The sequence below is a fragment of the Phyllobates terribilis genome, unplaced genomic scaffold (genome assembly GCF_046119375.1).
Source record: "Phyllobates terribilis strain yellow unplaced genomic scaffold, ASM4611937v1 Scaffold_1__5_contigs__length_1240528914, whole genome shotgun sequence".
In the NCBI taxonomy this organism is placed as follows: Eukaryota; Metazoa; Chordata; class Amphibia; order Anura; family Dendrobatidae; genus Phyllobates; species Phyllobates terribilis.
In genome coordinates, this window is record NW_027362761.1 from 424,539,832 (window position 1) to 424,563,493 (window position 23,662).

General features: G+C 42.0%; 1 protein-coding gene across 2 annotated transcripts in view; it reads right to left on the minus strand.

The window, feature by feature from the left end:
* Positions 1 to 23,279, minus strand: part of CAMK4 (calcium/calmodulin dependent protein kinase IV) — a 350,792-nt gene extending 327,513 nt beyond the window's left edge. Inside the window, exon 1 of one of the 2 annotated variants that reach the window (XM_073655014.1) lies at positions 22,919 to 23,053. Coding sequence is in view for 1 of the 2 variants with exons in the window: in XM_073655013.1 (XP_073511114.1) it covers positions 22,919 to 23,085 (167 nt within the window). In the remaining variant the exon portion in view is untranslated. Of the gene's footprint in view, positions 1 to 22,918 lie in introns of both variants that reach the window. The other variant, XM_073655013.1, reaches the window with a different exon arrangement.
* Between the last annotated feature and the right edge of the window lie 383 nt (positions 23,280 to 23,662).

Consider the following 23,662-nt stretch of genomic DNA (forward strand, 5'->3'; position numbering starts at 1 on the left):
CAGGCCCAGGGGCGCGTCATATAAGTCCTAGAGAGGCTAGTAGTGGAATGGTTCAGAAACCTTTGTGGCCCATTGTCTAAGTGACCATTGTCTAAGTGACTGAGGAGTCTCTTCTAGGTGAGGAGAACCGAAAAAATGGGGAACGAAAATGCCAAGGAAGGCATTATAGCCAAAGACTTAGTAGTACGCAGAGAAGGGAAACAAAATATTGTGTAAAGCGGGAATGAATGAGAATGGAGAGATGAATGGAGAGATGAATGGAGAGAAATGGAAATACTTCTTTAACTCCTATCATGGATGGCTGAAAGATAAGGGTCTGTTAGGGACAGTAGATGTATGGATGAATGCATGCGCTTATTTTGAAGGAAAGATTGAAGAACTAGGAGACGGACGTTACAGACTGACAAAAACCGGAATGATAGATTTTCCTCCCTGTCCGCTCCCGACGTCACCCCCACCCCAGTATCAGAATTCCCAGGAACCTAAATGTTGGGTTTGCCCCAGATGTGGACAGCAGAACCCCTTGCCAGTAGACATCTGTGTGGCATGTGGAGGACCGAGACCCCACCCAGCTAGTCTATTCCCAATGAGGACGGTAGTTGTGCCAGGAGCATCAGCAGCAGCAGGAGGGGGGGATGCAGTGGTTCCAGGTCAGGAAGCTCGTACAATGTTAATGTATAGACCATGGAGTCCTTCAGAGCAGTTGGCACTGATCTCCCAGCTGCCAGACCCATCCCAGTCCCCTATGGGTTTCGCTAGAATGATCACCACCATACAGGATACGTACCATGCCACTAGAATAGATCTGCAGGGGGTAATTAAGGGAAAATTGGCAGATGAAGCCCGCTATGATAGGTTGATAGATGAGACAAAAAAACAGTATGCCAATAGGACCGGACCCGTAGATGCAGAATCTAATGATGCAGCAGCTGGAGTCCTATTCGCAGCAGTGTTGGTAAAAGCATGTCAAGACAGGCAAGCAGAAAAGAAAGTTACACTAGAAGATAGAGTGCAAGGGAAGGAGGAAGATCCTAAGGATTATTTCTATGCACTAAAGAAAACCTGGTCAGAAATGGGGTTCAACCCCGGGAATAAGACTAGTGAGAGGGTATTAGCAAGTGCTTTCATGAATGGACTAAAGAAAGAGATTGCAGAGAAGGTAAAAGCAAGTAGACCGGACTGGAGATCAGTGAAGGCAGAAGATTTAGCTAGAATAGCTCAGGGGGCACAACATGACATAGCGCAGGCAAAAAGAGCTGCCAGAATACATATAGTAGAGACGACCCCCAGAAACAACAGAGGCGGAGGACAGACTGAAGGAGGAGGACAGAAACTGTGTTACGGATGTAAAAAGCCAGGACATTTTAGAAAGAACTGTAGGACCAAATGCTCAGAGTACGGGTCCTCCAGCCGACCAAACAACGCCCCCATAGGATGAGGGTAGCTTGCACATGAACCCCCTCATCTCCTTACCCCCAACTCCCAGTTGTATAGTGCAGGTGAACCTACCAGGGGGACATGAAATCGATTTCCAAGTAGATACGGGGGCCGACAATTCAGTAATTACGCAAGGTGATTGGCCATACACTGACACTGATTTTTCACGTCATGTCATTGCCACCCCCTTCAATTCCCTGTCTGTCCTGCTCCCTGTCACTAAAAGAATTCAAGGAGCTACTGTACATAGCCAGCTCATGGTATCGCCCCGAGGCCAATGTAATCTATTGGGAAATGATGTGTTGTCCCAATTACAAGCACATATTGAGTATCATCCCGATGGCACTGTGACCATGACCCCAGGTTTAAAACCAAGTACCCTTTGCAAAATTATGTCACTAGATATTGCCACCATAGAAGAGACAAATGAGTTTCCCCTGATATTAGAGCAGGCTGTGCCACATGATTTTTGGGCCTCAGACAAAACAGATGTTGGTAGGTTAAGAGTTCAACCAGTGATGGTGAAATTAAAACCAGGAGCAATCTTACCTCAACAGAGGCAGTATCCCCTTAGCTCGGCTCAGGAGAATGCCATAGCCCAGCAAGTCCAAAAATTACTACAGAGAGGAGTCCTAGTCAAAACCCAGTCCCCTTGCAACACTCCCCTGTTCCCAGTAAAGAAAAAGAGCGTGCCAGGACAACCAGCCGCATATAGAATGGTCCATGACCTCCGGTTGGTTAACAAAGCCACAGAACTTCTAACACCAGTTGTGCCCAACCCTCATACTCTCCTGTCACAGATACCTTCTAACTCTCTTTGTTTTTCAGTGGTCGATTTGGCAAATGCATTTTTCAGTGTACCATTACATCCTGACTGCCAGTACTTGTTTGCTTTCACATTCCAGGGCAGTCAATATACATGGACAGTGTTGCCACAGGGTGCCCAGAATTCACCCACAATGTACACTGCAAGTCTGCAGGAAATACTGGAGGGATGGTCTGAACCACATATCGTTGTTTTGCAATATGTCGATGACCTGCTCATTTGTGCCCCCTCCAGGAAACAATGTCATAGTGCAACTATATCACTTATGTTGTTTCTCTATCGCGCTGGCTGCAAGGCATCGAAAGATAAGCTTCAGTTTTGTAAATCTTCAGTCACCTTTTTGGGACACTGCATTACACCAGGAGCTCGTCATTTGACAAATGCACGTAAACAAGCAGTACAGGCATTCACCGTCCCCATTAATGTTGCAGCCCTCAGAACTTTTCTTGGACTTGTTTCCTATTGCAGACAGTGGATTCATGCCATCTCTGTTTTAATGCAGCCCCTCTATGACTGTCTTACTCCAACACCTTTTGTACTAACACCAGAGGCACAAGACTGTTTTTATTCTCTCAAAAAACGTATTTTGGCCGCTCCAGCTTTGGGTACCCCTAATTATGAGCTCCCATTTACTCTGTACCTTCATGAACAAGCTGGACATGCAGCAGGAATTTTAACTCAAACACACGGTGATAATAAGAGACCTGTTGCCTACTTTAGTGGCAGATTAGATGCGGTAGCCAGAGGTGCACCATCCTGCGTACGTGCTCTGCATGCTGTTGGACTATTACTCCATAAATCCGCAGACATTGTTCTAGATCATCCGCTCACCGTGCTAACACCTCATGATGTCTATACTATATTGAATCAAGTGCAACCCGCTCACCTCTCAGCAGCACGTCATCTTAGGTTACAATGTGCACTGTTAATGCCTCCCAATGTTTCTTTACAGAGGTGTACTACCCTGAATCCAGCAACTTTGTTACCTCTCTCGGATCTAAAGGAGGGGTCAGGTACTGTGCTTTATAAGGAAGATCCAAGAGAGGAAGTTCCTCATGACTGTGTACAAATGATGGCACAAGAAACGGCAGGTTTACCTACTGTATTTGAACATGAATTACAAAATGCAGATTTTGAATTTTTTGTAGATGGATCCCGTCATCAGGACGATTCAGGTACCTTCCATACTGGATATGCAGTTGTCTCCCTCAATGCAGTAATCAAGGCAGAACCAATGCTCCCACACCAATCGGCTCAAGAAGCTGAACTTAGGGCCCTAACCGAGGCCTGTAAACTAGCGGAAGGTAGTATTGTTAACATTTACACAGATTCTAGGTACGCATTCGGTATATCGCATGATTTTGGTCCCATATGGAAGTCAAGAGGTTTCCTGACGGCAGCAGGACACCCCATTAAGAATTCTGATGCGGTCCAGCAGTTAATTGATGCGCTACAACTACCCAAACAAGTAGCTGTCATAAAGGTAAGAGCACATACCAGACGCACCGACCAGGTAAGCAGAGGTAACGCGATGGCAGATGCAGCGGCAAAAACAGCAGCCTGTAAGCCGCAACAAGGGTCAACAGTACGTCAGTTAAGTGCCCCTAAAAACCCCTTTGTGTCGGAGGACATCTTATCCCAAATGCAGGCTCAGGCTCAAAAGGAGGAGGTTGATAAGTGGTTACAGGAAGGTGCATGCCTGAATGAAGCAAATGGGGTATGGGGGAAAGGGACACGATGATGCCTTCCAAGGGCACTGTACCCAGCAGCTGCCCAGATACTACATGGGCCGACACACCAATCTAAAACGGGTGTGATGAGTGTGATGCAGAAACATTGGGTGGCACCAGGATTCTCCACCTGTATTGAAAACCTGGTACAAGGGTGCATGACATGTGCTACACATAATCAGGGTAGAGTAGTTAAAACACCACCCAAACACACCCCCCGGCCCCTCTATCCATTCCAGAGACTGCAAATTGATTATATTCAGCTGCCAAAGTCAGGATCATGGGAATATGTGTTGGTCTGTATTGATTTGTTCTCAGGATGGCCAGAGGCTTTCCCGATTGCCAAAGCCATGGCTGCGGCAACCGCAAAGAAACTGCTTGCGGAGGTGGTCTGCAGGTATGGGGTACCAGAGGTAATTGAGAGTGACAGAGGTACACACTTCACAGGTGAAATAATGAATGAAGTCATGTCAGCTCTAGGAATTCAACAAGCATTCCACACCCCATATCACCCACAAAGTAGTGGTAAACTGGAAAGACTGAATGGGACATTGAAATTAAAAATTCAGAAAGCCATGGCTGAGACAGGAAAACCATGGCCGGACTGTTTACCACTTGCTCTGTTTTCAGTAAGATACACGCCCAATAGAAAGACTGGACTCTCCCCATATGAGATATTGTTTGGCAACGTACCCAGCCTAGGGTGTTTCTATCCGCAAGCATTAGAAATGAACAACCATGTGCTAAGTTCCTACGTGAGGGCTTTACACAAAAAGATTAAGCAAGTACATGATAATGTCTTCAGTTCTCTTCCAGATCCAGATCAAGACTCTAGCAGCCATACGCTGCAACCTGGAGACTGGGTGGTTATAAAAAGACACGTGAGGAAAAGCCTAGATCCACGGTTTGACGGACCCTCCAAAGATTTTCTATTGTGTCAGGTCTCTTCCTTCAATACGGTGCAGTCGTTCTTTCCCCTTTGCAGAAAAAAGTATGATGGTTGGGACAGTGTTCTTGGGGTTGTACTCATCCTTCTTCTTCCTCCAAACATGGCGAGTGGAGTTGATACCAAAAGTTCTATTTTGGTCTCATCTGACCACATGACATTCTTCCATGCCTACTGTGGATCGCCCAGATGTCATTGGTGAACTTTAAACGGGCCTGGACATGTGCTGGTGTAAACAGGGGGACCATGGGTGTCCTGCAGGATTTTAATCCATGGCGGCGGAGTGTGTTACTAACTGTAATGTTTTATACTTGGGTCCCAGCTCATTTCAGGTCATTGACCAGGTCCTCCCATGTAGCTCTGTGCTGATTCCTGACCTTTCTCAGAATCATCCTTACCCCATGAGGCGAGATCTTGCATAGAGCCCCAGATCGAGGAAGATTGACAGTCATCTTGTGTTTCTTACATTTTCTAATAATTGTGAAAACAGTTGTTGCCTTCTCAACAAGCTGCTTGCCTATTGTCCTGTAGCCCACCCCAGCCTTGTGCAGGTCTACAATTTTGTCCCTGGTGTCCTTAGACAGCTGTTTGGTCTTGGCCATGGTGGAGGGGTTGAAGTGTGATTGATTGAGCGTGTGGACACTTGTCTTTTATACAGGTAACGAGTAGAAAAGAGGTGCAATTAATACAGGTAATGAGTGCAGAGTAGGAGGGCTTCTTAAAGAAAAACTAAGGTCTGGGAGAGTCATAATTCTTGCTGGTTGGTAGGTGATCAAATACTTATTTCATGCAATTCTTGAATTTCCTTAGATCGCCGCATGATATCTAGCTTTTGAGGATCTTTTGGTCTACTTCACTTTGCCAGGCAGGTCCTATTTAAGTGATTTCTTGATTGACAACAGATGTGGCAGTTATCGGGCCTGTGTGTGGCTAATGAATGTGAACTCAGCTTACCAAAGATGTGATAAGCCACAGTTAATTTTTGTTTTAAGGGGTGGGATCACTTTTTCACACAGGGCACTGTAGGTTTGGATTTCTTTTTCCCTTAATAATAAAGACCTTCATTTAAAAACTGCATTTTATGTTTACTTGTGCTATCTTTGTCTAATATTTACATTTGTTTTGTGATCTGAAACAATTAAGTGTGACAAACATGCAAAAGAATAAGACATCAGGAAGGGGGCAAACACTTTTTCCCACCACCGTATATATTTTTATATTATTTATTATTTATTTACATATATTGTCATGGATCATAAAAGATCTTTGGAGGACACATTTTGCATCTTTTCCACTGTACATGGGGCAGCCTAGGAGTCCCAGATCCCGAGAATACAGCCAGTAAGAAGCCATTTGCAGAGCTGATCTGGGTGAGCTAAGACCCGGCAGCTCTGCAATATTAGGCAGATTCCCGGCTGACAAGTGACCGCTCAGTCTAACTGAAGCATCGGCAGTGCAGTGGGGATTCTGAAACAAAGCATCATAAAAAAACGGAAGTGGGTAAAAAAAAAATTGAGCAGTTAGAGAAGGAACGGTAGGGAATCTTTAATTAAAGTATATTAGAAAAACAATTAGTTTATTACAATACATAGACATTTAGGATTAAAATCAATATTAGTTTCAGAACACCCCTTTAAGGTTGTGGAATACATAACTCTCAATACTATTATAAAAAAAAACATTTTATGGGATTACTCTGAAGCACAATTCCACTCAGTGTGTTACATATTATATTCCATGCCATGAAAAGTCATTTTTCTTCAAGACATAGTTTAACGCCCCCTTTTGGAAGAAGCCCAAGGCGAAACGGCGTCGTCGGGGTAAAGACCAGCACCACCATCCACTCTCTGATATTGTTAATCTGTAGGTATACCTTTCACATTAATACTCATACTAATGCTAATACGGTAGAAATACTAATGAAAGACCCCAGTTTGACTGCGGGATAATTGATTACTCCATGACTGAGATTGGAATAGAGTTTGGCACTTGCACTTTATCCATATACGGAATAATTATTATTATTATTTATTTTTATAAGAGGGGTATAAAAGAGTTATTGAGAACCTGGCATTTGCACTTTGTAGCCTATTGTACCTTTGATATGGGGATAGGTGCAATAAAGTATTAGAATATTAATTGATGGAGTATTAATAAATTCAGTTTGTGGCTGGTGGTGGTTGTAATTTAAAAGTACCTGGAATTTTAAATATTGATTTTAAACTATCTTGAAATAAAAAATATTCATTTTTAAATTAATGTTGGCTATTCTTGTATCTTCCTGCTCTTGAAATTGGTGCAATAGCACGCTAGTTTCTGATTGTGGTTATATTATGATTAGGAAGCAATTATTGTTGGGCCTTATTGGAGTGTATAGTTTAATGCTAGTAGAATACAAAGCAGAATACCATTTCCACTTAAAGTGAAACACCGACAGAGAGATATGAAGTCTCCTCTTCAGGAAAAGAACAGTATCAGAATATGCAAGAATAGTCAGTAAAACAAGCCAAGGTCAAAACAGGAAACAATGATAATATACAGGAGCAGAACAGACACGACTAAACCAGAGGAGCACAAGGGTACATCTGGCAGCTTCAGGCAGTAAGCTGGAAGCTTAAGTAGGGTGTGGTGCCCTCCAATTGGCTGGAGGAGGGAACTGAGAACTCCAGCTGGACATCAAACACATCCATATTTTCATCATGGACAGCACTGCAGGACCCAGTCACCCTAATCTTAGTGGCTAGACAGAGCTTGCACCATCCAGATCTCCTGTTTCCAATTTCTCTTCTATCACCAGCGTCGCCTGAAAAATGACTACAGTGGCACCTGGCAATAGGAGCAGATGCCACCGGACCAGGAACTGATGGAGATGTGACAGTTACATGCAAATTTTCCTCTGGATTTTCTTGCAAGGGGTGAATTCTGTGCTGAATGCACACAAAGAATTGATTTTATAATTCGTATTGCTGGGACTTCAGTGACCGAGGGATGAGGACTGCATTTTGGAATTCAGTTCCTTTGGTACCAAGGCAGCTTGTACAATCTCTATCTTCACAAAAGATCAATATCAGCTGAATCACATCTGAAAGTCTTTGGCCAGATCCAGTCTTGGTTCTGTAACCAACTGATCCAGGTCAGACTGAGAACAGTCAAAGTGTAAATATCGTTGGGATATTTGGACATTTACAGAGAGGGTTATGATTTTTCTATAATACAACAGGTCGATCGATATCTGTGCCTGAATTTTTATCAACGTGCAAATGAGATTTGCTGGAATCTCTTTTACTTAGGTGGTATTAAATTATGCTGTGGATTTTCTGCACACTTGCCTGTGGGGAAAATGCTCAACTATATCAAATATACAACGTGTAAACCTAACATGGATGACCAGTCAATATTTTTCATTTTGCCTCCCCACATTTCAGCAGCTATAACTTTATTTTTATTAATGTGGTTAGATGAGGCCTGTTTTTTCCACAAGGGAATTTCTATTATTTTTGGAGCTTTTAAGTGTGCATTATAATTACACTTTTGTTTTTTGAAAGCGAATCTGGGGAAAAAAAAAGCCTTTTGCCATTTTGTTTATTTTTATGCTATTCAGCGTTCACACTTAACAATCTATTGAACTAATTCTACAGGGTGTTACTGTCATACCTGACATAAGTGAGATTATTTTATTTTATGCAATGTATGTGTTATAAAACACATTTTTATACTGATTGTATGCAATAAATAACCAGTTTTTTAGGGGAACATGTTTATTTTTATTTTTCTAACTTTTTTTTATTCCATTTTCGTATTATATTTTAGAATCATTTAGATTTTTTACATGTTTCCAAGATCAAAAAATATATCTGTGAACATTGTCTTTTTTTTCTATAATTATGTAGCTTTAATTTTAAGCAATTATGTAGTTTTTCACTGTAGCTGGGGCATCTTTAGGTAAATCAGGCCCCTGCCATAAAACATTTTATTGACAGAAGTGATCTGGGTCTGCATTTCTTCTATTCTGAGCAGACACCAAGCGATCATGTAAGTGCCAGAACCAATAGATGATTCGGCACTGGCGATACTTATAGGGAGGGCACAGACAGCAGAGGACCCCTGTGCGATAATAATACATGGGCCTATTGAGGTCCAGTAGCTCATCATAATGCACAATTTCACCTGCTTTGGAGGTAGCAGTGGGCTGCCTTACCTCTTGATAAATGTCTGTTCTTTGAGGTCCCAGAGCTAGAACTCATTTTATTGAAAGATGATGCCCAGTACCTTAGGGTACTTTCACACTGCGTTTTGGCACCCGTTTGTTGGTCCCATCGGGGCTTACATCTGAACCCCCCCCTCCCTCCCCCGCAAAACAGGATCTGGGCATATGCGCCGATGAGGCCATTGACTATAATGGTGCCGAGAGGGCAAACGTGTGCTCTGACGTGCATCATTTTCGGGCGTGCACGCCTACTGGAGACAGACACTCAGATGTAGTAGACTGAATCCCGTTTTGCGGGGGGGGGGTCGGATGTAAGTCCAGACGGGACCAACAAACGGGTGCCAAATTGCAATGTGAAAGCACCCTCAGCCTTTGCATGAAATGTGACTGTGGTAAAAGCTGATCTGTAGTACTCAGAAGTGGCCACTTAACAGTGTCCGAATTGGTGGTGTTTGCCCCATACATGGTATGGGTTTCGGGTGTCATCCCTTCACTGATCTGATATTGACAACCTACCTTTAGGATAGGTCACATATCATTCCAGTGGACAATCCCTTTAACATGAGTGGGTTTATTATTGTTTCTGAGCACATTTGTACATGATTTAATTCTCAAGAAAGCAAAATTACCAGGCAGGCAAAATTTAATCTCTCCTGCAATTTTTATTCCCAACATCAAACACCAGGAGACATTGTGGCAACCCTCATAGACTTAAGATTGTAAACAGATCGTGTCTAAATCATATCAAAGAAATCTGATGACCCTTGTAGTAATCGGTAAATATGGTCTTCAGATCTCCATAAGTAACACAGGCTTCATTTATCAATACTTAGAATCAAACAGAAACCTGAGTGTGTACACAGTACACCGTACACAATGCTATAGATACTGTGCAATCCTTATTCTTTTATTCTTATCAACCAAGTATCAAACCGCTCTGTGCATCTACCCCAGTCCTGCCCAAGTAATCCTGCAAAATACACAAGATTACACAACATGCTCAAATAGCGTATCCACAACATTGTAATGACCGAGTCATGTCGCCTGCTCAGACAATAAGTAATAATAGAAATTTATGTTAATACACTTATGATGAATGCAGATATAATCTGTGTGTGATTACTATTAGTCCAAAGTATTTACACACTCTTTCACTCTGTTTACTAACACTGTCATACATCTAAAGTGACCTTTACAGCATTCTTCTTCTACAACTGGTTATACTCACTTCAGTCATTATCAGATCAATGGAAACAAGTTTAGTTGTACCATATATTGTGTCTTAATTTTATATATTCGAGCATAGTGCATAACTGCACATACAAGACACTGGAAAGAATTTATTTAATATAATATATGTTTTACTTATTGTTGATTATAGCAACAAATTGCATAAAAAAATTGAGCAATTCAGTGATGTTCTTAATTTTATTAATCTAAAGCTCGACATCACTTTCTGGAGGATTTTCATGTGGTCGCTTTGGTTTAGAAGCTGTCATGTAACTAACGTTTTTATGACTGTCTATTTACACCATTGGGCATACAGTTGAGATCAGAAAAAACGCCGGCCACTTCATGACAACAAAGTTGCATATTCCTGCCATTACTTTTCATTGTGAAAACACATACCTTAACGTATCCTTTTTTTAACCCCTTAGTGATAGAGCCAATTATGTCCTTAATGACCAGGCCAAATTTTAAAATTCTGACCACTGTCACTTTATGAAGCAATAATGAACGCTTCAACGGATTCCGCTGATTCTGAGACTGTTTTTTCGTAACATATTGTACTTCATGATAGTGGTAAAAGTTCTCCGATATGACTTGCATTTATTTGTAAAGAAAATGGAAATTTGGCGAAAAATTTTGAAAATTGTGCAATTTTCAAACTTTGAATTCTTATGCCCTTAAATCACAGAGACATGTCATACAAAATACATAGTAACATAGTTTTTAAGGTTGAAGGAAGACTAAGTCCATCTAGTTCAACCCATAGCCTAACATGTTGATCCAGAGGAAGGCAAAAAAAAAACATGTGGCAAACACTAAGCTCCACATTGGGGAAAAAAATTCCTTCCTGACTCCATACAACAATCAGACTAGTTCCTTGGATCAACGCCCTATCAAGGGATCTAGTATATATAACCTGTAATATTATACTTTTCAAGAAAGGCATCCATGCCTTTCTTAAATTTTAGTAGTGAGTCGCTCATAACAACATCATGCGGCAGAGAGTTCCATAGTCTCACTGCTCTTACAGTAAAGAATCCCCGTCTGTTAATAAATAACAGTTTCCACATGTCTACTTTACATCAGCACAATTTTGGAACCAAATTTTTTTTTTCTTAGGAAGTTATATGGGTTAAAAGTTGACCAACGATTTCTCATTTTTCCAACAAAATTTACAAAACCATTTTTTTAGGGACCACATCACATTTGAAGTAACTTTGAGGGGTCTATATGACAGAAAATAACCAAAAGTGACACCATTCTAAAAACTTCACCCTTCAAGGTGCTCAAAACCACATTCAAGAAGTTTATTAACCCTTCATGTGCTTCATAGGAACTGAAGCAATGTGGAAGGAAAAAAATGAACATTTTACTTTTTTTCACAAACATTTTACTTCAGACCCCAATTTTTTTATTTTCACAAGGGTAACAAGAGAAAATGGACCACAAAATTTATTGTGCAAGTACGCTGATACCCCATATGTGGGGGAAAACCATTGTTTGGGTGCACAGCAGGGCTTGGAAGGGAAGGAGCGCAATTTGACTTTTTGAGCGCAAAATTGGCTGGAATCTAGAGCGGACACCATATCACGTTTGGAGAGCCCCTGATGTGCCTAAACAGTAGAAACCCCCACAAGTGACCCCATTTTGCAAACTAGACCCCTCAAGAAACTTATCTAGATGTGTGGTGAGCACCTCGAACCACCAGGGTGCTTCACAGAAGTTTAGAGAGCCAAAATAAAAAATCTAACTTTTTCCACAAAAATTATCTTTTAGCCCAAATTTTTTTTATTTTCACAAGGGTAACAGGGGAAAATAGACACCAAAAATTGTGCAATTTCTCCTGAGTACCCCAATACCGCATATGTGGGGAAAAAACACTGCTTGGGCGCACGGCAGGGCTCGGAAGGGAAGGAGCAGCGTGTGACTTTTTGAATGCAAAATTGTCTGGAATCGAGAGCGGATGCCATGTCACGTTTGGAGAGCCCGTGATGTGCTTAAACAGTGGAAATCTCCCACAAGTGACCCCATTTTGGAAACTAGAACCCTCAAAGATTTTATCAAGGGGTATAGTGAACATTTTGAACTCAGAAGTACGACACAGAATTTGATAACATTAGGTCATCATATTGAATACATCGTCATTAGTGTTGCTTGCTACTTGAGTTTCCATCAGGTGCTCGGGTATGCACTGAGTATCGCGGGTGCTCGAGTGACATGCTCAAGTATCCACCTCGCATGTTTTGCGGCTGTTAGACATCCAAAAAAAAACATACGGGGATTGCGCGTGTATGGCGCGAAACTTGTGAACTCGAGCACCCGCAATACTCGGTGCATACCCGTGCACCTGATGCAAACTCAAGTAAAAAGAAACACTAATGACGACGTATTCAATATGACGACCTGATGCTATCAAAATCTGTGTCGTACCTCTGGGTTCAAAATGCTCAACACTACTTGTCATATCGTCATTATTTTATTATTCTTTACTTTTTTAAAAATCCCAATCCTAACTCCAACCCTAACCCCAACCCCAACACAACCCTAACCCCAACCCAACCCTAACACAACCCTAACCCTAAACCAACCCTAACCCTAATCCTAACACAACCCTAACTCTAACACAACCTTAACCCTAACACACCCCTAACCCTAATACAACCCTAAACCTAACACACCCCTAACCCTAACACAACCCTAATCCTAACCCTAACACAACCCTAACCCTAATCCTAGCCCTAACACAACCCTAATCCTAACACAACCCTAATCCTAATCCTAGCCCTAACACAACTCTAATCCTAACCCTAACACAACACTAACCCTAACCTCAACCCTAAGCCTAACAGCAAACAATGGGTGACAAAGGAGTTGACAAAGGGGGATTTGATTTACTATTTTTTTGCTTTTGATCACTGTGATAGGGTGATCACAGTGATCAAATGGAACCAATAGGGAAAATTCCCTATTGTTGCCGGGTACCTGCCGCAGATCTCAACGGGCGTGCTGCGCATGCGCCCACCATTTTTTTTCCCGGAAGATGACGGAGGGCCAGAGCAGGAGATCAGGGCGACGGCGGAGGTACTGGGGGAACTCTGGGGGCATAATTTCTCTCTCCTCTGACATGTACGAGAGGAGAAATATCATATCATGTCAGAGGACATTGCAACTGCGGGCACAGGGGTTTTTTTGATCGGGGACCGGAAAAACTGGCCCTGATCATGTTCTCCGACTCTGGGGGGCGCTACAGCCTTATACCCGATGGCCATTTTAAAATGGCAATAAGGGAATAAGGCCCCTTAACACCCGCCGTTTTAATGTGCATCGGCGGTCGTTAAGGGGTTAAGTGTCCTATATGAGGTGGGACACACCTCTTAGTCATTGAATTGTGTACACTATCCAGCTCCTCGCCATGCAGTCTGCCTTTACAAATATTTGTAAAGGAATGGCTCTTTCTAAAATACTCACTGAATTTAGAGCGCAGTTCTGTAATAGGACAAGCGCCATTGTGACAAGTCAGTTTGTAAAATTTCTTCCCAGCTAAATCTGAACTGAGTGGTAAAAAGTAGAAGTATTTAGGAACCACGGCAAAGCAGACATAAAGTGGCAGACTGGAGGAGGTTACAAAGATGGGTCTGAGTGCTGAACAAAAATAGAGGTGCCTCGCAGCACTCCAACTTTGGACAATGACAAAGGGCACATAGGCTCAAAGAGCACGTTCTAAGGAGTTCACTTGGAAAAAATTCAATAGAAGGAAGAGACAGCATCCAATTTAGGTGAAAAAAACCTTCAAGGGTCTATTTATTCTGCCATAGATGCGACGTTTTGACCAGCCAAAGGTCGTTTTGTCTTTTTCAAGCAGGGTCTGAGTGTTGAGTCGCATAGTTCATAAAGTCATCAACACTCTGCTGACTAAGTAAATGCACAGTTCCAAACCTCCACCGGCTTTAACATCCCCGCGAAGACTGTGTGCTAGAAGCTTCATGGCATGGGTTTTCTTGACTTCTTGACTGAGCAGCTGCATGCAAGTCTTACATAACCAAGCACATTGCCAAGTGTCAGATGGAGTGGTGTAAAGCACACCGCCACTTGACAATGGAGCAGTGGAGCATGTTTTGTGAAGTGACTAATCACGCTTCTCTATCTGGCCGACAGGTGGATGACTCTGGGTTTGGCAACTGCCCGGAGAACGATACCTGCCTGACTGCAACGTGCCAACTGGAGGGAGGGATGTGATATTGTTTGTGTTGGCCTATGCTCCTTAATTCTAGTGAAGGGAAGTCTCATTGCTTTAGTATACCAAGACATTTTGGAAAATTCGGTTTCTAACTTTGTGGGAAGTTTGGGGATAGCCCTTTTCTGCTCCACTATATGCCCCAGTGCATAAAGCAAGGTCCATAAAGGCATGGTTTGGTGAGTTTGGTGTGACATTACATGACTGGCCGCACAGAGCTCCGACCTCAACCCCATTGAACAATTTTGTGATGAACTAGGACAAAATGTCAGTCCCACATCAGTGTCGGACCTCAGCAATTTCCATAGACGAACTCCAAAATCTTGTAGACAGTCTTCGCAGAAGCTGTTATAGCAGCAAATGGGGGACCATCTCCATATTAATGTCTATGGATTTAGAATGAGAGGTGTAATATGTAGGTGTCCCAATACTTCTATCCATGTCATGTATGTCACAGAATACGCTTGGATTCTTTGATAGGAAGCACATATCCTTTGGGCATAGACCATACATGTCATGTGAACAGAGCATTACTCAAGGCATCATTTGACTGCAACCTGAGCAGGATCAGACATTGTCATTCATCATTCAAATCCCAGAAAAATAATGGAAAGCATCACACAACAGTATTCACAAATATTACAGGGGCAGATTTATTAAAACGGTCTAAAAGAATAGCTTTCTGTGCTGCCCGTTGCAACCAACTGCAGCACAACTCTCATTTTACCACAGCAGTCTAAGAAGTGGAAGTCGAAACTCTGATTGCTATGGGCAACAACAGCTATTATTTTAAACATGAGGCTCAACTGACAGCTACACGAAAGTTACATCGTACAAGTTGCTTTTTTTGCCAAGGATATGAACTGACCAAAAACTCAGTTGGGTTCCCGGCCCTTTTTCACATTTCATGTAATTACACCCCAAGAAAGTATGATAAATAAAAGGAACAGCAAAGTTAATTATTTTGCAAATATTCTGCTTTTATTTTCCACTGCATGTTAATTTATTTAATTTATTCCCTAAATGCTTTCATTTGCATAACTTCAAAGCAGAAAAAGAAATTTGATTAAAAAGAAATAGGACAGTAATTAATCCGATAAATACAGCGCTGCTAAAGTAGTACAGTAATGTAATTTATGGGACCAAGTCACTTGGACAGAAGGAAATATCCAATTACTACCAGCCTTGTTACTAAAAACACCAATAAAAAACTTACCAGTAAATTCCAAATGTAATTTGTGTGCATAGAAGAACTGGAAAGAGAACCTAAAGGGAACTTGTCACCAGCAAAAACGTTATTAACCTGCAGATATCGGGTTAATCAGCAGTTTCATAGTGTCATTATGCTGCCCGGCGCCTGCACTTAGCCGAATGCAGCGGGGAGAAAATTAACTTTATTCTCCCTACCAGCATTCAGTTTCAGTCCCCAGCATTAGAACCGGCTGTCAGCCAGGGCCAGGTGTGCGGTTACAGCCACCGCTCTGGTGACTGAACCTGAGCAGGTGCCGCTCAAGTGACTGAAGCGGGAACGCTGCCGGGAGAATAAAGGTAATTTTCTCCCTGCAGCGTTAGGCTATGTGCAGGCGCCGGGCAGCATAATAATGCTATGAAACTGCTGATTAACCCCATATCTGCAGGTTAATAGCATTTTTTCAGTTTCCCTTTAAGGTTTCATTCAGATGTCTGTGATTTTTCACTTATGCAAAAAATTATATGAGTATCATCAATGTTTTCTCGGTGTCAGATTTTACTATCAGTGTTTTTCACGCATGGAAAAATAAATAAATAAAATGTTAATTACGGACAGCAAATAGATGCCATCCATGTGCTTCCAGTAATTTTCACGGACTCTTGGATTTGAATCGCTACTTTTCATCCATGATGCTGATAACAAAACAGTCCCACGGACGATAATAAGTGTGTGACACTTGCTAAAAAAACGGATTTAAATACCTTCTAAAAATACCACAGCTCCCCTGATTCTGCCCCTTTTTTTCATTGCACCATTGCAGAAATATTCACATTTATTGCTTTTAGAGAGCAAGATGTGAAATCTCTGTTTGTAGAGCAACTGGGCTTTTCTTCAGGGTCTTCTCTGTGGGTGGTGTGCGTTACAAGGCTTGGCATTCACGCATTCTACATGATTTAGCTATAGTAGATATAGAAAACCAGCTTAACAAATATAGTGAATATTGAGATGATGTCAAACAGTTTATAATTATGGTTATACAATATTTATTGCAACATAATTATTATTGTTTCAATAAGGATTTTTTTCTACAAACTGAAGGATCCCTGACAAGGTCAAAGTTTATGTTGCATGGTGGGAGAAGAACTTCATCTACGCTGGTATAACCCATATATGCCCTCTTCAATATGGTATGGTCACTTTATAGACAACATGTTGGTAGTTTGGGGAGATAACCAAACTATTTTTTTTTACTTTTTAGAATATCTCAGTAACAACAAGATGAATCTGAAATTTACACGAGCAGTCCATCAAGATACAGCCAACTTATTGACATACAGTTAGGCCACGGCCCCACTATCAGTATTTGGTCAGTATTCGGTCAGTATTTTTCCTCAGGAGTGGAAGCCAAAACCAAGTGAAGAACAATGAGAGAAAAGGTATAATAGAAACTGTTATGGATCCGGGTGGTGGAACCTCTGAGCTGTGATACAAGGAGGGACCAGAGGGGCGTAACTAAGTGCTTACCCAGGCCGACCCTGGCCACACGGTGGCTTAGTCGACTCAGTGAACCAAGGAGGGACCGGGAAGGTGAACCAGGTGCCACTCTGGGACCGACCTTGTGTGAGAGCAGGCGACTCCCACGGGACTGATGGCCAAAGCCGACAGGCACAGCAGATGAGCACGGCTGGTAGACAGGCAGGTGATGCAGGTAGACAAGCAGACGGGCACAGCAAATAGACAGGCAGGCGGGCACGGCTGATAGACAGGCAGGCGGGCACGGCTGATAGATAGGCAGGCGGGCATGGCTGATAGACAGGCAGGCGGGCACGGCTGAGAGACAGGCAGGCAGGCACGGCTGATAGACAGACTGGCGGGCAAAGGAACCTGAGGGCTGAGGAGAGTGTTAGCACACAAACAACAACCTTGCACAGGCACCTCCATTTTGGAGGAGGTGCCTAATATAGGAGCAGTCCTCCGGCCATCGGCCGAGGACTCTTTAGGACGATGCGCGCGGCCCCTTTAAAAGGGGGGGAGCGGGTGCGCCCTAAGTACAGTGCCCGGGGAACTGCGCGTGGTGCGCGCACCCCGGGCAGATGCAGCAGGGGAGCTGGAAGATGCCAGACCGGGAACGCGGCAGTCTGGGGATTGGCATCTCTGCCCGGCAGGAGGCAGAGACGCCGACGCTACAGAAGCAAGTCACCAATTCTGCATTTATCACCCACTCCTGGTTTTGGCTCCCACTTCTGAGAAAAAATACTGACCGAATACTGACCAAATACTGATAGTGGGGCCGTGGCCTTAAATAGATATACTGTACAATAGAGATACAAGCAGGTGTGGTTAAAACAGCCATTTATCGCAAGCACTAGGCAGGAAACAGTATCTTGAGAGCGTATATTTCACGCCCAAAACATATTATAAAGTTATCAATACCAATAGATGAATATACCCGTGTTAGAAGAGCTTGCTCAGACTCTGTGCCAGGAAAATGACAACAGACTGCGGAAATGAGGTACATATGAAGGATAAAACACTTCAGTCTTTATTTTTTTTATTATTAATGCCAAAATATAACTCAGTTAAATACTAACCTGATCAATATAACATTTACTACAGCATTAATTACATACAAATCTCTAACAGTGAACAGATATTTACCAGTTATAAATCAGAATACAATATTGGAAGATAATTAAAAAATGGCATGTGTTCTGTAGCCAAAAGGGGCAAAACAGTTGACAGTAAATATCACCCAATGTATAAAAAGAAAATAAAGCCCAAAAATATGCAGAGGGAACCGCTGTAATGTGTGTACATGTACTAAAAAAATGATGCATTACAGATCTCAGAGAAAGAAATATGAGTTCAGCTCCTTTATGAATTGAGATATCAAAAAAATATTGTACAATATGTTACAGAGTGCTCTCTTTGTAATCTAAATATGTCAGACGCATAAAGAGAAATCTATAAAAAAAAAAGCATTGCAGAAGACTTATATGATATCTTAAAGAAGCACTCCCATGATTTTTTTCTAAATCTGTGTAAATGTGCATGTAGCGTACTGTGAGTGTATTAAATTACTCACCTATCGCCGCCTTCTCCGGGATCCAGTGCCGTTCTGATCCTCATCTGAGTGACATAACCGCTCTTCAGACTCTTGGGGTCATGCTGCGCTCTGTGGCTTTTAAAATATAAGGCAATGGAGTGTCAGAAAGAGACTCCATCGGCTTACATTGTAAAAGAGACTTCCGGCTCATTCATATAGCGTAGAGTGATCCGGCTTGTCTGAGGAACGGTGATGTCACTGAGAAGAGGAGCAGAAGGGAGCTAGATACCTGAGAAGGTGAGTATATTAACACATATGCTTCACTATATACACATATACACAGATTAAAAAAAAATCTTTGTGGGAGGGATTCTTTAAATAAAAAGAAAAAAAGAGGACCTAAACATTAATATGCATAGTAGAAATCTAGATGGTTTCTGTTTTTTTACAGTACTGAACATATAAATAAACCTTACTGAGGTAGCAATTGGAATAAATAAATTGCAAGTAGATGTTTGCTGAATATACTATAATAGAATGTTACAAGATGAATACACTGAATATAAAATGGAATTTTTAGAATTAATGGCACAGGTGATATGTGACGTGCGAGACCGCACGTGCTTGTAACCTGGCTGACACTTTCCCACAAATTGGGTGAATCTATTATTTTGGTTTCTGACTCAAAATAGAGTACTGGGTCTGTGAACTGTTATTATTCGGAATTCGGATCATAAGGACCATTGTACCATGTTTTTAAAATTACACTAATAAAGGAAGAATGTATAGGGAATCTGTCAGTGGGATCAACCCTGCTAAGCTGTCTATATGGGCATGCAGGGAATAGGAAGCTGAATAAAATGATAGCTTAATATCTGAGATCTGATATCTTGTTCCAGAGAAATCCACACTTTTGTTAATATGTAAATGAGCTGTTAAGATCTATGGGCTGGACATAAATCTCCCAGAGAATCTGCCCCCAAAGATTATTTTAAATAAAAGGGGGCGTTTCCAGTAAGTCTGTAGATCACAAGAGAAGACCGTCAGTCATTACATGTCTCACACTGGTAATGCCCCTACCACCTTCCACACCTCTTACATTTAAAATAAGTTCTTAAAGGCAGATTCTTCAGGAGATCTGGGTCGGGCCCATAGATCTTAACAGGTTTACATATTAACAAAAATGTGAATTTCTCTGGAATAAGACATCAGAACACATATATCAAGGTATCATTTTATTCAACTTCTTAAGACCTACATGCCCATGAATGTGGCTTAGGAGGGTTGATCTTGCTGACAGATTGTATTTAAGAGCGTTAACAAAAATTAATGCTCCTGCAACTTTTGAGAGGAAAGTATTTTCTGAAACCAAACACAAAAGAAACTGCAATCAAATTTTAAAATGTAACACTCATAACAAAACACCTACAAATAGCTCAATGTGAAAAGGCAAAAATGGTCACAAAGATGGTGCAGGCCAGGGAGAATTGCATGTAAGGTTGGAGAAGGAAGAAGAGTATTTCCTCCAGCTAAGTAAAAAAGGTAGTGGAACATAGTCAGAGATTATATTTTTGGTGCAAAACCCATCACAGAGAAATTGTGTTCAGCCATAACAATGTAAGAGATGATGTCTGCCCTGATGTGCCATAGTGGAAGATGTTGGGTAAGTGTGAAGATAACCTGAGAAACAACACTTATTGTAGCCATAAAATTGTCCCCCTGTGAAATTTTCCTAAAAACCCCAGGCTCAGGAAGTCAGATTTTTCAATTTTAATTTATTTAAGTCTAGCCTTGGATAAATCTTGCCATGGCCACCATAGTGGGATGTTTATGATAAACTGTGTTTTTTGTATGAAAGTAAAAAATTGCACCCACAGGGTTCTTACTGCTCCTAGTAGCAGCTGGACAAATTGGAAAGCACTTAGACGCCCAAAAATGTATGTGACCCCACAGTCCCACTACCACTCTATAGAAATAACAGGGCCCAACAATGGCCACTCAACTAAAGCTACTGGCAGAGCGAATAATACATTTTGTGCTAAATGGTTGAGTGTCTCACACTGACTGATGTCAGCCCAGAGGCAGCCTCAAGCCACCCTGGTTGAACGTTGTAAATTGTTCCGGTAATTGGGATGATGTTTTTTTTACATTTGCTGACATGATTTTCTATCACTGTTTGTTGTCAAACTATTGCACAAAGCATCTGCAGCCCCTAATAAGACAAGGGTAGAGTTGGGAGAAAGTGCCTGGCTTCTTTCAATTACTCTCATAGTCTTTTCCTGTTCCTTCTGACAAACTGCCTTAATTCTGAAAAGTCTTTTTCGTGGTTTGAATCAATAAACTATTTCTATTGTCTCATATTATAGATTTAGTAATGTTTTCATACATTGTGTCTGAACATTTAGCCAATACGTGTAATTACTACAAGATTCCCTTTTAAATATAGATGCTACAAACATAATTCTACTATTATTTCATCTGAGAGAATAGCATAGTGCAAAGGTCTAATGTCTTAGTCATTGTATATCAGAAAATAAGGGACGTGTGCATATCATAGCATAACATACCATTTTTTATGACAACCTACTCTACAAAGAGTGTGTAGCTAGGAATTTATTGCAATTTGCACCCCTAACCCCTTCTCATATACTGTGTACATACTGCGTAGACTAGCCCTCCAGTTTAAGTCTAAGGCTAGGGTCACACCAGCATATATCGCTCATCTGAGATAATCGGGCCGATTATTCTAATCACACTGATCACAGTTTCATCAGAGTGTGATCAGAGTGTGATCTGATTCTCTTGAATGAGGAGAAGATTCAGAAAAAAAAGTACTCTATCTTCTCCATTCTGTGAGTCTGTGGAAATCGGACTGCACTCAGATGTTATCCATGTGAAGTCCAATGTTTTCCATGGCCTCATTGACTTGCATAATAATAATCGGATCCAATGTGGGCATGCCGCGATTTTTTCCTTGGACCGTCTCGGTCCGAGGCAAAGATTGGACATGTGTATGGCCCCATAGAATAACATTGATCAAAGTGGGATCCAATGTTTTGTCGGGTCACAGCCGGACCGAAAATACGGCCATGAGCACGAGCCCCTAGTGTGACTTTTTAAACATTGCAGTTACCATCATTATCAGTGACACTGCAATGTAAATGGCATCAAATCCCGTAGAATTACTAATAGGATCAAAAACCCTAGCATTTGCTACAGTAATTATACAAAGGTATTTACTTACAATGACTAAGTTCCCAATTTCCCTGCTGATGACAAGTTTGTTTATTGTGTTATTACATACTGATTCTATGTAGCTGTCAATAATTTATATATATAAAAAAGACGTAAAATCATCTTTATGAAAAAAGCTAATTTCCCATTAACCTTTGCTATTTACATCCAAGCCAAAGCACGACACAATCTCTCCAGTGTAAAACATATTATTATTGATCATTATTATTGTTATAATATTATTATTACAACCCTTTAAACAGCGAGTGCACAGAACATATGTACAGATATGTCTTCCCTGTTCCAAATCAATTGATGAGTGACCTCAACAAGGTGGAGACAACATCTGATCTCCAACAGGGGCAACAAGATTAATCCTATGCATCCACCTGCTGTGCAACAAGATACAATCACAGCATAATGGCTTATATGTATCATCTGATGGAGGCAGCACAGCACACAGCTCCATGTCTGCTCGGGCAGACCTATGTGTAATAGCTTATTAACAGGTAGACTGCAGCTCCTGGGCAGATCCTTGGCTGCTGTCCTGTGATGTGGTGTGAATAAGAATGCATGGTGTCTCCAAAGACTTGTGTAAGAATGGGATGGCATTATTATCATCCATGCTGGTGATGATCAGCACTGTACCAGCCCAGCCCCTGGCATCCACACATCTCCCTTCTCCTTTCTCATTCATAGGAACATAAAGGTTGAGCTATTGATCATGCCAGTAAGTGAGTGTGGACTGAGACCCCCAGCTGCTGTGTGCAGGGGCAGGGGAGATGCCAGGGCAGAGGACCACTGTGCATGCACTAGACATGATCTGCTCCACTTACCGTCCCAGTTCGGACTCCAGCTCATAGTAATGGGCCAAGGTGTCCTTGTTGGAGCCATCGATCCAGTAATCCGGTGCAGTGCTGCCAGACCTGGAGGAAGAGGAGGAGGTAGAGGAGGATGCTGAGGAAGACGACGAGGACGAGGAGGGGAGAGTGACTTTCAGCATCTCGGGGAGGTAGAGGAGGACAGGGCTGCCAGGAGGGGGAATGAGACACAGGCACTCAGCTCTGCTCCTCAATCAATAGAGCACAGAGCCCAGCCAATGGGGCAGCAGCAGAGGAAGGAGGCAGGCTCTGTGTGTGCCCAGGATAAGAGACCCTGCTGCTCAGGGACTGGCACCCAGTGCCCACAGTTTGGCTGGAGAGGGCAGCCTTGGGCAGTGTTCACATAGATGTGACTGTAAGGCTGTCCCTGCTCCTTTCAGCACCCAGTGATTGCCAGCCCTGCAGATAACACAGTGGAGAGGTATTTATAGGCACACTTGGAGTTTGTTTAGTTGATTTGCTGCCATCACTACCACTGTGTAAATCTATGAAAATTTCCTTCTCTTTATATTATGAAAGAAATATGAAAAAAAAAAAATTAAAATACATAACTGCTTAGTTCATTCATTAAAATGTATAATGAGATGTAGGCAATGCAACCTCAATGCACAGAAATAACCATTCACCAGGGAGATGTCAGCAGAGTGGATAGGCTCAGAGACAGGAGATCAGAACACTGTCCTTCCATCAAACTGCCCT